Genomic DNA, 12,677 nt, shown 5'->3' on the forward strand with positions numbered 1-12,677 from the left:
GATTCTCACCTTTTTTTTTTTCAAGAGTTTCTTATACTTCCCCTTAGTCCTGCCTCATATTTTTTTTTACCTTTGGTTTTGGCCTCCTGGGTCTCACTCCAAAGCTCCACCCTCTACTAAGAAGAAGTTGCGTCCTAGGTATCCAAGGAGACCACATAGGTACACAGGAAGACTTGCCCACCTTTCCCCTTTCGCGCTTTCCATTGGTCAAATGGATACTCATCTAGAGTCTTCCTCTCCTCTAGTGGCCAATGGGCTTGGAACAAAGCGTGCGCACCTCCCTAACCCTGCCTTGTACTTGCTCTTAGACCCTTGTTTACCCGGCGAATTGCCTCCTGGGATTTGTAGTTTTAGAACCGCTCAGAGACCGTCAATCTGTGCGTCATTTAAAACTACATATCCCGTCAGCCATTGCGAAATGGGCGCGGGTAAACGTAGAGTACGGGTCAGGGTTGATAGAGCTTTGAAATGCCAACTTGCTGCTGAGGGTTTTGTGGCAGATGTTTAAATCTCCCAGCAGAGTTGGAAACCTTGCTCTTACTTCAGCAAACCCTCTCAAACGTTTCGTTTTCCTTTTGACTTGAGGCGGCTCAAGTCTGCCGGGGCAAGTGACCCTCTAAAGACTGAGGTGATCTAAGGGGGCAGGAGAGGGGCGTGCCATGTTCACCCCCTGCCCAGGTTGGGGGCGCAGTGGCCTTAGGTTCTGCCAGCTCCGAATGTGGATCGGCGAGGCTGTGGAGCGCGGGCCGGGCCGGTCTTACCAGGCTCGGCCGTACAGATCGGGCGGTTGTGAGCGCTGGCCCAGGTCGGAGCGCGAGGTCACTCTTCCTAGTCCCGCGCGCCAGACGCTGAAGAAGTGGACGCTGCTGGTGAGCCCGTTCGGTAGGCTGCGGACGCAGCTCTCGTGTGACCTGATCGTGAGGCCCCTCGACCCCCTCATCTACCCGGATTCTGACCGCGTGCTGGTAGCGGTGAGCGGCTTGGAGGGCGGGGTGCAGGGCCTGGACGGCCTGCAGGTGAGGTATGACGAGGCGCGGAATGAGATCTCCATCGTTTCTGAGACCATCGACCCCCAGGCTTCGGTGGAGGTGGATGCACCCCTGAAATTTGGCAAGTGAAAACGGGTTTGATTTCAAGGGCACAGGCGTACGCTGACGTGCACTGTTAATTGATCCATTTTGAACTAACTTTTGAAGCCAATTTGCCATTGCCCCATTTGGAAGCTGCCTCCGTTATTCTGTTCTACTCTAAATTTCTAAAGTATTTAGCAGTTGTATCCCTTCAGTCTGTATGCTGAAAAATAATCTGAGAAGCTGGTCTGCATGAAGAAGAATTCAGCATCAGGATTGGAGGAAGCCTTATTAACAACCTGCAGTATGCCAATGACACAACCTTGAGTGCTGCAGCATTTACGGATGAAGATTAACCTTCAACACGGATAACACCTCAACATAAAGAGAAAAAAAATTCTTACAACTGGACCAATAAACAACATCATGATGAACAAGAACTGATTGAAGTTGTCAAGGATTTCATTTTACTTGGATCCACAATCAATGCCAACGGAAGCAACAGTCAAGGAATAAAATGGTGTATTTGCATTGGGCAAATCTGCAACCACAAAACCTCTTTAAAGTAGTAAAAAGCAAAAATGTCATGGTGTGCCTGACCCAAACCATGGTATTTTCAACCACCTCCAATGCGTGCGAAAGTTAGACAATGAATCAGGAAGACAGAAGAATAATTGATGCATTTGAATTGTGTTGGTGAAGAATATTGACTATATTGGCTACCAGAAGAACAAGCAAATCTGTCTTGGAAGAAATAGCCGGAATGTTCCTTAGAAACAAGAACAGTGAGACTTTATGTCATGTACTTTGGACATGTTATCTGGAGGGACTAGTCACTGGAGAAGGACATCATGCTTGGTAACGTAGAGGGTCAGTGAAAAAGGAAGATTCTCAATGAGTTGACACAGTGACTGCAGCAATGAGCTCAAACATAGGAAGGATTGAGAAGAAGGCACAGCATTGGGCATTGTTTCGTTCTCTTGTATACCGGGTTGTTACGAGGCAGAACTGACTTGCTAGCAACTAGCAAGTACAACAGGAATTCGGTTCCCATTTACAGAAACTTTCTAAATTGAATAGAAACTTAATTTGGATAAATTCAAGTCTGATATGTGTGGAGCCCCTTATGCTGTCTTTTGCTACTATTTATGTCATTGCACTCGGTCATTAGCAAATTGGTTTAATTTTCAGGGTTGAGGTTACTGGATAATCCACTCATTGGTAAAGAATCTATCCACATTTTCCTTTGTTCACAGCATGGGGATCTGACCTTAAGACAGCCCTCTATATTAGATGTTCCATATCTACCCTGCACCAAGTATTTTGCTTTCAAATAGACACTCAAATTCTTACTGATATGTCTCCATTCTTCCTGGCTGCAGTTTTTTGTGAGTAGCGGGCTATGAAGAAAAGCAGTCAGATTGCTTGGGAAAGTTCAGTTGATAATGCCTGCAGGATATATTTCCTAGGTATCTGAATTCTGTTATTCCCCAGAGTGCAGTCCACAGTGTACGCTACATTTTTCTAGGAAGATCCCTGTAGGCTCCCCTTCTTCCTGAAACTAAAGGGTAATATCGATGATCAGAACAATAGCTAACATTTCTAGGATAATCTTTTTTTAATCTTTTAAAATTGTACAATAAAGTAGATACTGTTTTTGCCACCATTTCAGAGGAGAAAATTGAGCTATAACAAACTTCACAAAGTTAATATTTATTGTGGGTAAACAAATGAAAAACAAAAACCAGTATATGCCTTTATGAAACTTTCATTCTAGTGGGAATTGTCAGATGCTCTCAAGTTGGTTCCCACTCATAGTAACCCATGTACAACAGAACAAAACACTATCTGGGCCTGTGTCATCCTTACAATCATTGCTATGTTTAAGCTCATTGTTGCAACCACTGTGTCAATTCCTCTCATTGAGGGGCTTCCTCTTTTTCCTTGATCCTTTACCAAGCATGATATCCTTCTCCAAGGACTGTCCCTTCTGATAACATGCCCAAATTTCATGAGATGAAGTCTTGTCATCCTCACTTCTAAGGAGCATTCTGGCTGCACTTCTTCCAACACAGATTTGTTTGTTCTTCTGGTAGTTCAAATATTCAATATTCTGCACCAACACCATAATTCAAAGGCATCCATTTTTTGCTCTTCCTTAAGCTTTCGCTTGCATATGAGCCAATTGAAAATACTATGGCTTGTGTCAGGTGCACCTGAGGCCTCAAAGTGACTGATATCTTGGGCTTTTAAAGAGGTCTTTTACAGCAGATTTTCTCAATGTAATATGTTGTTTGATTTCTTGACTGCTGATTCCATGGGTGTTGATTGTGGATGCAAGTAGAATGAACCTTTGATGACTTCAATATTTTCTCCATTTATTGTGATGTTATTCACTCATCGGGTTGTAAGATTTTTTTTTTTAACATTGAAATGCAATTCATACTGAAAGCTGTAGTCTTTAATTTTCATCATTATGTATTTCAAATCTCCAGTAAGCAAGGTTGTTGCAGCATATTGCAGATTGTTAATGAGCCTTAGTCCAATCCTGATGATGCACTCTTCTTCATGGTGTCCAGCTTCTTGGCTTATTTACTAAGCGTACACATTGAATAAATGAGGATAGATTTCAAGAAATGTGCTACTCTCTCATTTATGAACGGGGTTTGAAATGACTTGAGTCTGCTTAAACCTACTTTTTTTTTTTTTTTTTTTTTTATCACTTCTCAGCTTTTTAAAACCAGTCTTGTGGAATAAGACATGCTACCCTAAAACATGTAATAGTTTGGTGTGGGAAGGAAGAATTGCCAACATAATTATAATACAAGCTAGACTTGAGTATTGAAATAGAGCTACGCACAATTATATGGGAACCTAGACAAAATGGATGCTACTTAGGCTCTTGATTCCAAAGTTTACTACTATGATTCCTCTTTGTTCAGTCAGAGCTTCATTTACAAATTGACTGGGCCCTCTTCCATCACCATCTTCAGTTTTCTTGCCATCTCCCTGTTCCTGCAGTCTGTCTGTGACCTGTAGTGAATGAATGAGTGAGACTAGCACTACCTCAGGGTGCCTACCTGCACCTTTTCCTTCCCTCACCTACCTATCCTGTGTATCTTTAAAATGTATTTCCTTCTCTCCATATCTGACAACACTGGCCTTATTAGGCCTGATGTTGCAACACTACTCAACTAGGTAGTAAATTTTGCAGTTATATTTGCACCCATGTAAGTGTGGAATTCGTTTTAGTTTTGCCAAGAAGTTTAAATCCCAACCAGAATATGACTTATTTTAATTATAGACTAGAGACCACCATGTAGATAGATTGTGTGCCTAAACTATTGAAATTTGGACTCCTGGTATGTTGCTATAGGATAAGCACTGGACTGCTGGACTCAAGGTCAGAGGTTCAAATCCACCAGCTATTCTTGGAAACCCTCTACAGGGTCCTTTGAGTCAGAACTAACTAACTTGATGGCACTTAACACTACAATATTGAAAATTTGGAGCTAGGCCCCAATATTATGGGTTAGGTAACACTAATTATTAAGAGAAGCAGTTTTTTTTAAGGGAAACCATCAATATTTATGGGGTGGGGGGCACGGTGGCTCTGTAAGCACTGGTCTGAACCACAGGGTCAGTGATTCAAGCTCACCAGCACCACTCAGCAGGAAAAGGGTGAAGCTTTCTGCGATTTAAGGACTCGGAAATCCTAATGGAATTGCTGTGTCTCTGTGTGCATGTGTGTTTTCTCAGGAAGGAGAGGCTTCTATGATCTTGCACAGGAATTCTTATTAGAACTGGAGAATTTTCCCTCCTTCATGTCTCACATATATTATTTTCTCCTTTTCACACCAACAGTATCACAAGACTAGCCTGGCAAATGAATACAATAGACTGTGAATAAAAGATGTTGGGATCTGTCTCTTTATGTGCATATCTAGATGATAGGTACCATTAAAAAGAACTGCTTTATTTCTAAAAACTTTCAGAAAAAGTTTTTAAGTATAGTTCTTTTGCTCTTTTAGAGAGAGACCGTTGGTAGCTGTGCCCCCTCTAGGAGTCAGAAATACTGCTGACGAGATTTCTGGGCAAAGAGGAGCTAGCTCTCCTGGGGCTCCTGAAATGCTTAAGAGTGCACTAATCATAATACTAAGTTGTTGTTTTTTTTTTTATCTTTTAGATTTGAATGTCAAGTCATCAGGATCTGGTTGTGTAAAAATCCAAAAAATGGAGTGTGATAATTGCAAAATTGCAACAGATCAGGGGACCAGCATCTTACAGTCTGTTAAGGTATAAACTTATTTTTCTAATTATTTTTCAATATTATTATTATTTTTTAGCATCCTGGTAGATAAGCACTGGACTGCTAACTGCAGGGTCAGTGCTTCAAACCTACCAGCCTCTTCTCGGAAACCCTATCAAGCTTTGCTGTGACTCAGAACTGACTCTACGGCACTTAACAACAAAAAATGTTATTCTTATTAAGAAATTATATGCAGTATTAAGCCTGCAAGTTAATTTTTGGTATTGTAACTTTCTTGAGTTTTAGAGCAGAGTCCAGCAAACTTTCTGTAAAGGGCCAGAATTTATTGCCCTCATTTACTGATGAGGGAGTTGTTAGTTGTGCCATTGAGTTGGCTCTAACTCAGTGACCTTATGCATAATAGAAAGAATACTGCCCGATATGTTGCCATACTCACAGTCGTTGTTAAACTTGAGCCCACTGTACCATTCCATCTCATTGGAGATTTTCCTCTTTTTCTCTGACCCTCCACTTTTCCAAGCATGACGTCCTTTTCCAGGGACTGGTCCTGATAATATGTCCAAAGTATGAAAGACAAAGTCTCACCTGACTTCTACGGACCATTGTGGCTGTGCTTCTTCCAACCCAGATATGTTGGTTCTTCTAACAGTCCATGGTGCTTTAATATTCTTTTCCAACACCATAACTCAAATATACCAATTCTTCTACAGTCTTCCTAATTCATTGTCAAACTTTCACATGCATATGAAGCTGTTGAAAATACCATGACTTGGGTCAGACACACCTTATTTCTCAAACTGACATCTTTGTTCTTGAATGCTTTAAAGAGGTCTTGGGCAGCCTAATGCAATACTTAGTTTGATTTCTTGACTCTTGTTTCCATGAGTGTTGATGGTGGAGCCAAGCAAAATAAAAGCTTTGACAACTTCTCTCTTTTCTCCGTTTATCATATCTACCGGAGAGGATTTTTGTTTGCTTTGCATTGAGGTGCAACCCATACTGAAGGCTGTGATTTTTCATCGTCATCAAGTATTTATAAAGTCCTCTTTCAGCACGCAAGGTTGTACCATCTGCATATTTCAGAATGCTAATGAGTCTTCCTCCAATCCTGGTTCCATGTTCTTCTTCATATAATCCAGTTACTTGGTTTTTTGATTGAATAAGTATGGTGAAAGAATCCTATTTGAGTATTTTTAGTACCTGATATTAAAGATGCTCTTTTCACAAGTTTATGTTGGTAGCTGCTTCATTGCTGTTTTATGGGACAATGTTTTCATTTTTCCCCAAATTGTTTTTTTTTGTTTTGTTTTGTTTTGTTTTTTATCCAAGTCAATCAACATATTGTAACAAAGAGAGCCAAGAAACAGATTATATGGTATAACTTAAAAACCTAAAATTAAGGATTTGTTTTTAAGCATTTATCTAACACAGTGTGTTTTGTTTCACATTTGGTTATTGCATCATAGTTTCTTTGAAATTTGCGTTTGGGGTTGATTCTCATTTCAAATAACTTCTTTCAGAGAAGAGTAGAAGAAAAAGGGGAGTTACCCAGAATTATATCTGCTTTGACTTATTTCAGAGTCTGTTTCAGGTCACTGGATGATATCCATTGTTGTTAGGTGCTGTTGAATTGGTTCTGACTTAGAGCGACCTTATGTATAGCAAAACAAAACTTTATCCACTCCTCACATTATTGCTAGGTTTGAGCCCATTGTTACAGCCACTGTCTCATTGGGGATCTTCCTCTTTTTCACTGATACTCTACTTTACCAGGCATAGTATACTTCAGGTACTGGTCCCTCCTGAAAATATGTCCAAAGTAAGTGAGATAAAGTCTTGCCATTCCTACTTCTAAGGAACATTCTGGCTGTATTTCTCTTAAGATAGATTTGTTTGCTCTTCTGGCTGACCAGGGTATATCCAGTATTCTTTGCCAACATTACAAAAGGCATCACTTCTTTTCATTGTCTAGTTTTCACGTGAATATGTGGTGGTTGAAAGTATCATGGCTTAGGTCAGGCACACTTTACTCCTCAAAGTGACATCTTTGCTTTTGAACACGCAGAAATCTGTTGCAGCAGATTTTCCCATGCACTGTACCATTTCATGTCTTGGCTTCTGCTTCCATGGGTATTGATATGCTTCCAAGTAAAATTAAATCCTTGACAATTTCAGTCCTAATGGAAAGTTGATATCTAGGAAACATAAAATATGCAACTTTCTATAAGGGTGAGTGAAAAATTATCTGCACTCAGAGTGTAGAATTTATTTTAATCAACTTTTAGAAAAGACAAATACATCATTTTTTGACATAATTTCCTTGCTTTTCAATACACTCTTTCCATCTGTCAACAAGCTTTCAGATTCTTTTATTAAAAAATGTTTTAGGCTAAGCTTTGAGGCACAAATGCACCACTGCCTTCATCAGAGGTGAATCTTCGTCCTCTAAGGGCTGCTGTCAGGGGACTGATCAGGTGAAAATATGATGGAGCAAGATCAGGACTATAGGGAAGATGCTTTAACACCTCTAAATGAAATTTTTGTAGAGTGTCAGCAGTGTGGGCAGAGGTGTGTGCACGTGCACTGTCATGCAGGGTTACAATGCTGTTGAATAGCAGTCCTCTGTGTTTAATCCAAAGTTTAGACATAAGCTCTTCAGTGAGTCTCCCACTGTTGATTGTTGAACATTTTTCTTGATAGTGTCCCAATACTGGCCCTTGAGAATCCCAGAAAACCATAAGCATCAATTTAAAATTTCTCTTATTTGGTGATTGAGAATGTTTTCATTTCATATTCTGCATTTGTTCTCATGCTCGCGGTAATGAATTCATGTCTCATCACCAGTAATGATTTTTTTTTTTTTTAAAGAAACTTTTACCTTCCTTTGAGTATCAGTCCAAATTTTGTTTGCAGATGTCCACGTTCACACCTGCACAACAGTGACCTTGAACAGAAAGCGCTGATAAGATGGTGCAGTCAACAGAAGTTTTCAAATAACTGGAGTGTGGGTAATTTTTGACTCACTGTTATATTAGGAATTATCCCTCATTATAAGTCTCAATATACTAGAAAAATAGTCATCACAGAACCGCTTTTATATTTTTATGCTTGTAAGGCATTTTATGAATAATTTACAGAAGTAAGAATAAGAGGAATAAGACAACTTTATTAGAAATGTTAGTAAGAATTTAAACATTGTAAACCCCGAATTTTCATCTATCTTGGTTTAGGAGATATGTATGCCTGATATGGACAATGTTTTTTTGAATGCAACTAACTGTATCATCTGTAATTCATGAACCTGGTACATATCTTATATTGCAAATCTTGATTTCAGATTTCAAATACATTTTTGATAGGTTCTAGTTTATTACTACTTCTGGTAATTCTTGTACTTGCATAATAAAAACTTAATCTAATTCCCAATTTCAAATGCATTTCTAATAAAATATAGTTCAGCATTAGTTCCTGTTCTTCTTGCACTTAGAGTTTCACAACGTATATTTTCATATGCTTCGATAGTTTGTGTGCGCTGTAGGGTAAGTAGTGGACTGCAAGGTCAGTTTGAACTGCAAGGTTGGTGATTCAGACTGACCAGCTGCTCTTTGGAAATCCTATACAGGTCGCTGTGAGTCAGAACTGCCTAGATGGCACTTAATGATTTTATTGAAGATAATCTTTTTTGCTTGGTCATTGTAAAACATGTTTATTTTTAGATTTTTAAAGACTAACTAAGTGACTGATATGATGAATTATTTTCACATTACTTTTATTTATATACCTGCCGTCAGCAATTGTGTGTATATGAGCTATATCGAATAAATATAGTTGCTTCAAACATAGTTTGTCACACATCCTTTTAGCAAACAGAATGTCTCCAGCATAACACATTCTTCTTCAGACTATACCAACTTTAAGAATGTGGGCTTAGGAATCATACAAAGCTTAATTCATATCTTGGCTTTGTTAATTTTTAATTGTGTCATCTTGTTATTTAACCATCCTGAGTGTTGGTTTTCTTCCTTTATAAAACAGGAAAAAATATAACTTATTTTTCTGTGTTATTGTGAGGATTAAATGGATGTTCATATAAAGTAGTTAATGTTAATTTTATTACAAGGGAAATGTCAAATTAATGATAACTATTATTAGGTTTCTGGTGTGGCACTGCAGGATAATGTGCCGGACCACAAAGTTGATTTGAACTGCAAGGTTGGCGTTTCAAACTCACCAGCTGCTCCGTGGAAACCCTGTATAGGGTTGCTATGAGTCAGAACCGACTCTACAATACTTAACAACAACACCATTATTAGTATTAATAATAATAGTCATAGTGATTAATGTCATCATAATCTTCATCATTGATGTTTAATTGGCTGGTCACAGTGATCTTTGATTCCCAAGTCCTTCAGGAAAGCTACTGGAATAGGCACATATCTTTTCTTTCTTCTTTTGAATCCAGATGGGTAATTAAAAATTTTTAATATGAGGGAGTTTAAAAAAGTTCATGGAAAAATTCCACTATCTTTTTATTTTTATTTTAAGTTTTTATTGTGAATTGAGTGATAGTTTACATGGGAGAACATTAGCTTTACAGTCATCCTATTCCATTATCTTTTAATCCCATTATTTCCTGACTTTTTGAAGCCCCCTCTAAACAGTTGACATTTTCCCCCCCTGTTGATATTATTCCAGCAGTTTATTTGTTTTTTATTCCAGTTTCTTCCTTTGCTGCTTAATGTGTTTTTTGCAAATAAAAAAGAAATGTTTAAAATGTTGGATATTTTCTATTGGTATGAGTCAAAGTTATTCTCTCTTCTTCTCTATAGGTATTTTTGTGTTTGTCTTACAGAGTCAAAAATTGCGTGTTCAGACAAAAGGAGGGAAGGTGATCTGTCTGGGAACAGTTTATGGAAATGTTGATATTCATGCATCAGATAAAAGTGTAAGATTATAACTTCTTTTTTTAGTAATGATTTTGCTTCGTATTGTCTTAACACAATGAGCAGGTTCTACAAAATTTGTGATATAACACTCCCTTTTGAATGCATTTTACTTCAATAGTGAATTCAAATTTGAATTTAAGGTAAATAAATATACAATTTAAACTTCATGAGCTTTTTGAATAGTTTATAGTTAATATTTTTGACATCTATTTAATTCCTTATCTGGAATCAATAAATTCCTAAATGCTTAATATTGAATTCTAGTTCTGAAGAGAATTTTATTTTATAATCGTGGGTTAAAATACCACATTAAATAACAGCATTAATATCTGGATTAAAATTTTCTTCTAAATTAGGCTTATTTTCCAAGACCTGTTTAGTTTGTGTTTGGGCAAGTTGAAGTTTAAGTTTCAAAATCAACTTTCTTCAGTATTTTCCACAAGGTGGCACCATTTGATAGCATTGGTGTTATTCAAAAGCTTTAATTAATCCGAGGATTTTGAGGGTTAATAGGAAGAGAATTTGTAATTTTAAAATAACTTCTTTTGATGCTTTCTGTGACATAGCATAGTATTAAAGGTAAAAGTAGTGATCCAGAGAGAGCAAGGAGAAGCCAGAGACTGCCTCTTCTGATCGAGTCTCACAAGTCACACACTGTCACCTCTTCCATAGTGTACACTGCTCCATCCAGTTCACACTCAGGGAAGGGTAATTAACCTTTATATTTCTTAAGAAGAGAAGTATAAAGAATAGTAAAAGGATATATAACCTAAGAACGGAGTAACATAAACTAAATCCAAAACAAAACAAGAAAGGAAATAAAATTAATGAATAACAGGAGAGAGAAATAGAAAGTATTAAGAAGGTCATGCTAAGCCCAGATATATCAGTATTATATCAAAAGTAAAATGCTAAATGTTCCTTTTGTCAGATAAACACTGATTAAAACAAAACACATTTATACACTGCTTATACCAGGTATACCTCAAATTAAAACGCTATAGAAGAGTTGAGAGTAGAAGGATGTAAAAAGATAGCAGGATTAGAGACAAAGAAGGTTATTTCATAATGATGAAAACATAATTCATTAAGAAATGTAACAGTTCTAAATTAGAATGCACATAATAATATAGCCTCAAAATATATGATGTAAAACTGACAGTAATTAAAACAAAAATAGACAAATCTGTAATCAGAGTGAAAGATTTTGGCATACCTCTCTCAGTAACTAATAAATTTGTATATAGAAGATCTGAACATGTTAAACTTTTTATACTTAATTGACATATGTATTGAATGCTGTTCCCAATATTGACATTGTTAAGTGCTGGGGAGTCGGTTCCAGCTCATAGTGACCCTGTATAGCATTTCTGAGGAATGGTTGGTGGGTTTGAACCACGGACCTTGTGGTTAGAAATTCAATGCTTATCCTATAGCACTACACCATGACATTAGTACGTTTTGAAAACAGACCAGAAGCTGAGCCATAATCAATATCAACACATCTCAAAGAATTGATATTATAGAATGAATATTTGTGAGCCACAGTGTAATTAAACTAGAAGCTAATAACATATAATTTGTTTGGAAATTAAGCAGTACACCTACAAATAGCTTGTTAGTTCAAACCTGATGAGAAGAATATTATGAAAAAAGAAACGAGTAACTTTCACTCAACAGTGAGGATGAAATAGAAGAATTCTACCAACTTCTTCAATTTGAAATTGATTAAGCATGCAATCAAGATGTATTGATCATTACTGGTGATTGTAATGCAAAGGTTGGGAACAAAGAAGAAGGATCAGTAGTTGGAAAATATGGCTTTGGTGATAGAAATGATACTGGAGAATGCATGATAGAATTCTGCAAAATCAATGTTATTCATTTCAAATATCTTCTTTAGACAGTATAAGAGATGACTATACACATGGACCTCACCAAGTGAAATACATAGAAATCAAATTGACTACATCTGCGGAAAGAGACAATGGAAAACCTCCGTATCATCAATCAAAACAAGGCCAGTGACAGACTGTGGAACAGACCATCCATTACTCATATACAAATTCAAACTGAAGATGAAGAAAATGAAAACAAGTTCATGAAAGCCAAAATATTACCTTGAATATATCCCACCTGAATTTAGGGATCATCTGAAGAACAGATTTGATACATTAAACAGTAAAGACTGAAGATCAGAAGAGTTGTGGGATGACATCAAGAACATCATACATAAAGAAAGCAAAAAGTCATTAAGAAGACAAGAAAGAAGGAAAAGGTCAAAATGGATATCAGAAGAGACACTGAAACTTGCTCTCCAGTGTAGAGATGCTAAAGCAAATGGAAGAAATGAGGAGGTCCAAGAGCTGAACAGAAAATTTCAAATATCAG

General features: G+C 37.4%; 1 protein-coding gene across 1 annotated transcript in view; it reads left to right on the forward strand.

The window, feature by feature from the left end:
• The first annotated feature begins 659 nt into the window (after nucleotides 1-659).
• Nucleotides 660-12,677, forward strand: part of FAM185A (family with sequence similarity 185, member A) — a 57,898-nt gene continuing 45,880 nt past the window's right edge. Inside the window, exons 1-3 of the mRNA XM_006834401.1 lie at nucleotides 660-1,110; nucleotides 5,257-5,366; nucleotides 10,193-10,285. Of these exons, the coding sequence (XP_006834464.1) occupies nucleotides 660-1,110; nucleotides 5,257-5,366; nucleotides 10,193-10,285 (654 nt within the window). The remainder of the gene's footprint in view (nucleotides 1,111-5,256; nucleotides 5,367-10,192; nucleotides 10,286-12,677) is intronic.

The sequence above is a fragment of the Chrysochloris asiatica genome, unplaced genomic scaffold (assembly GCF_000296735.1).
Source record: "Chrysochloris asiatica unplaced genomic scaffold, ChrAsi1.0 scaffold00010, whole genome shotgun sequence".
In the NCBI taxonomy this organism is placed as follows: Eukaryota; Metazoa; Chordata; class Mammalia; order Afrosoricida; family Chrysochloridae; genus Chrysochloris; species Chrysochloris asiatica.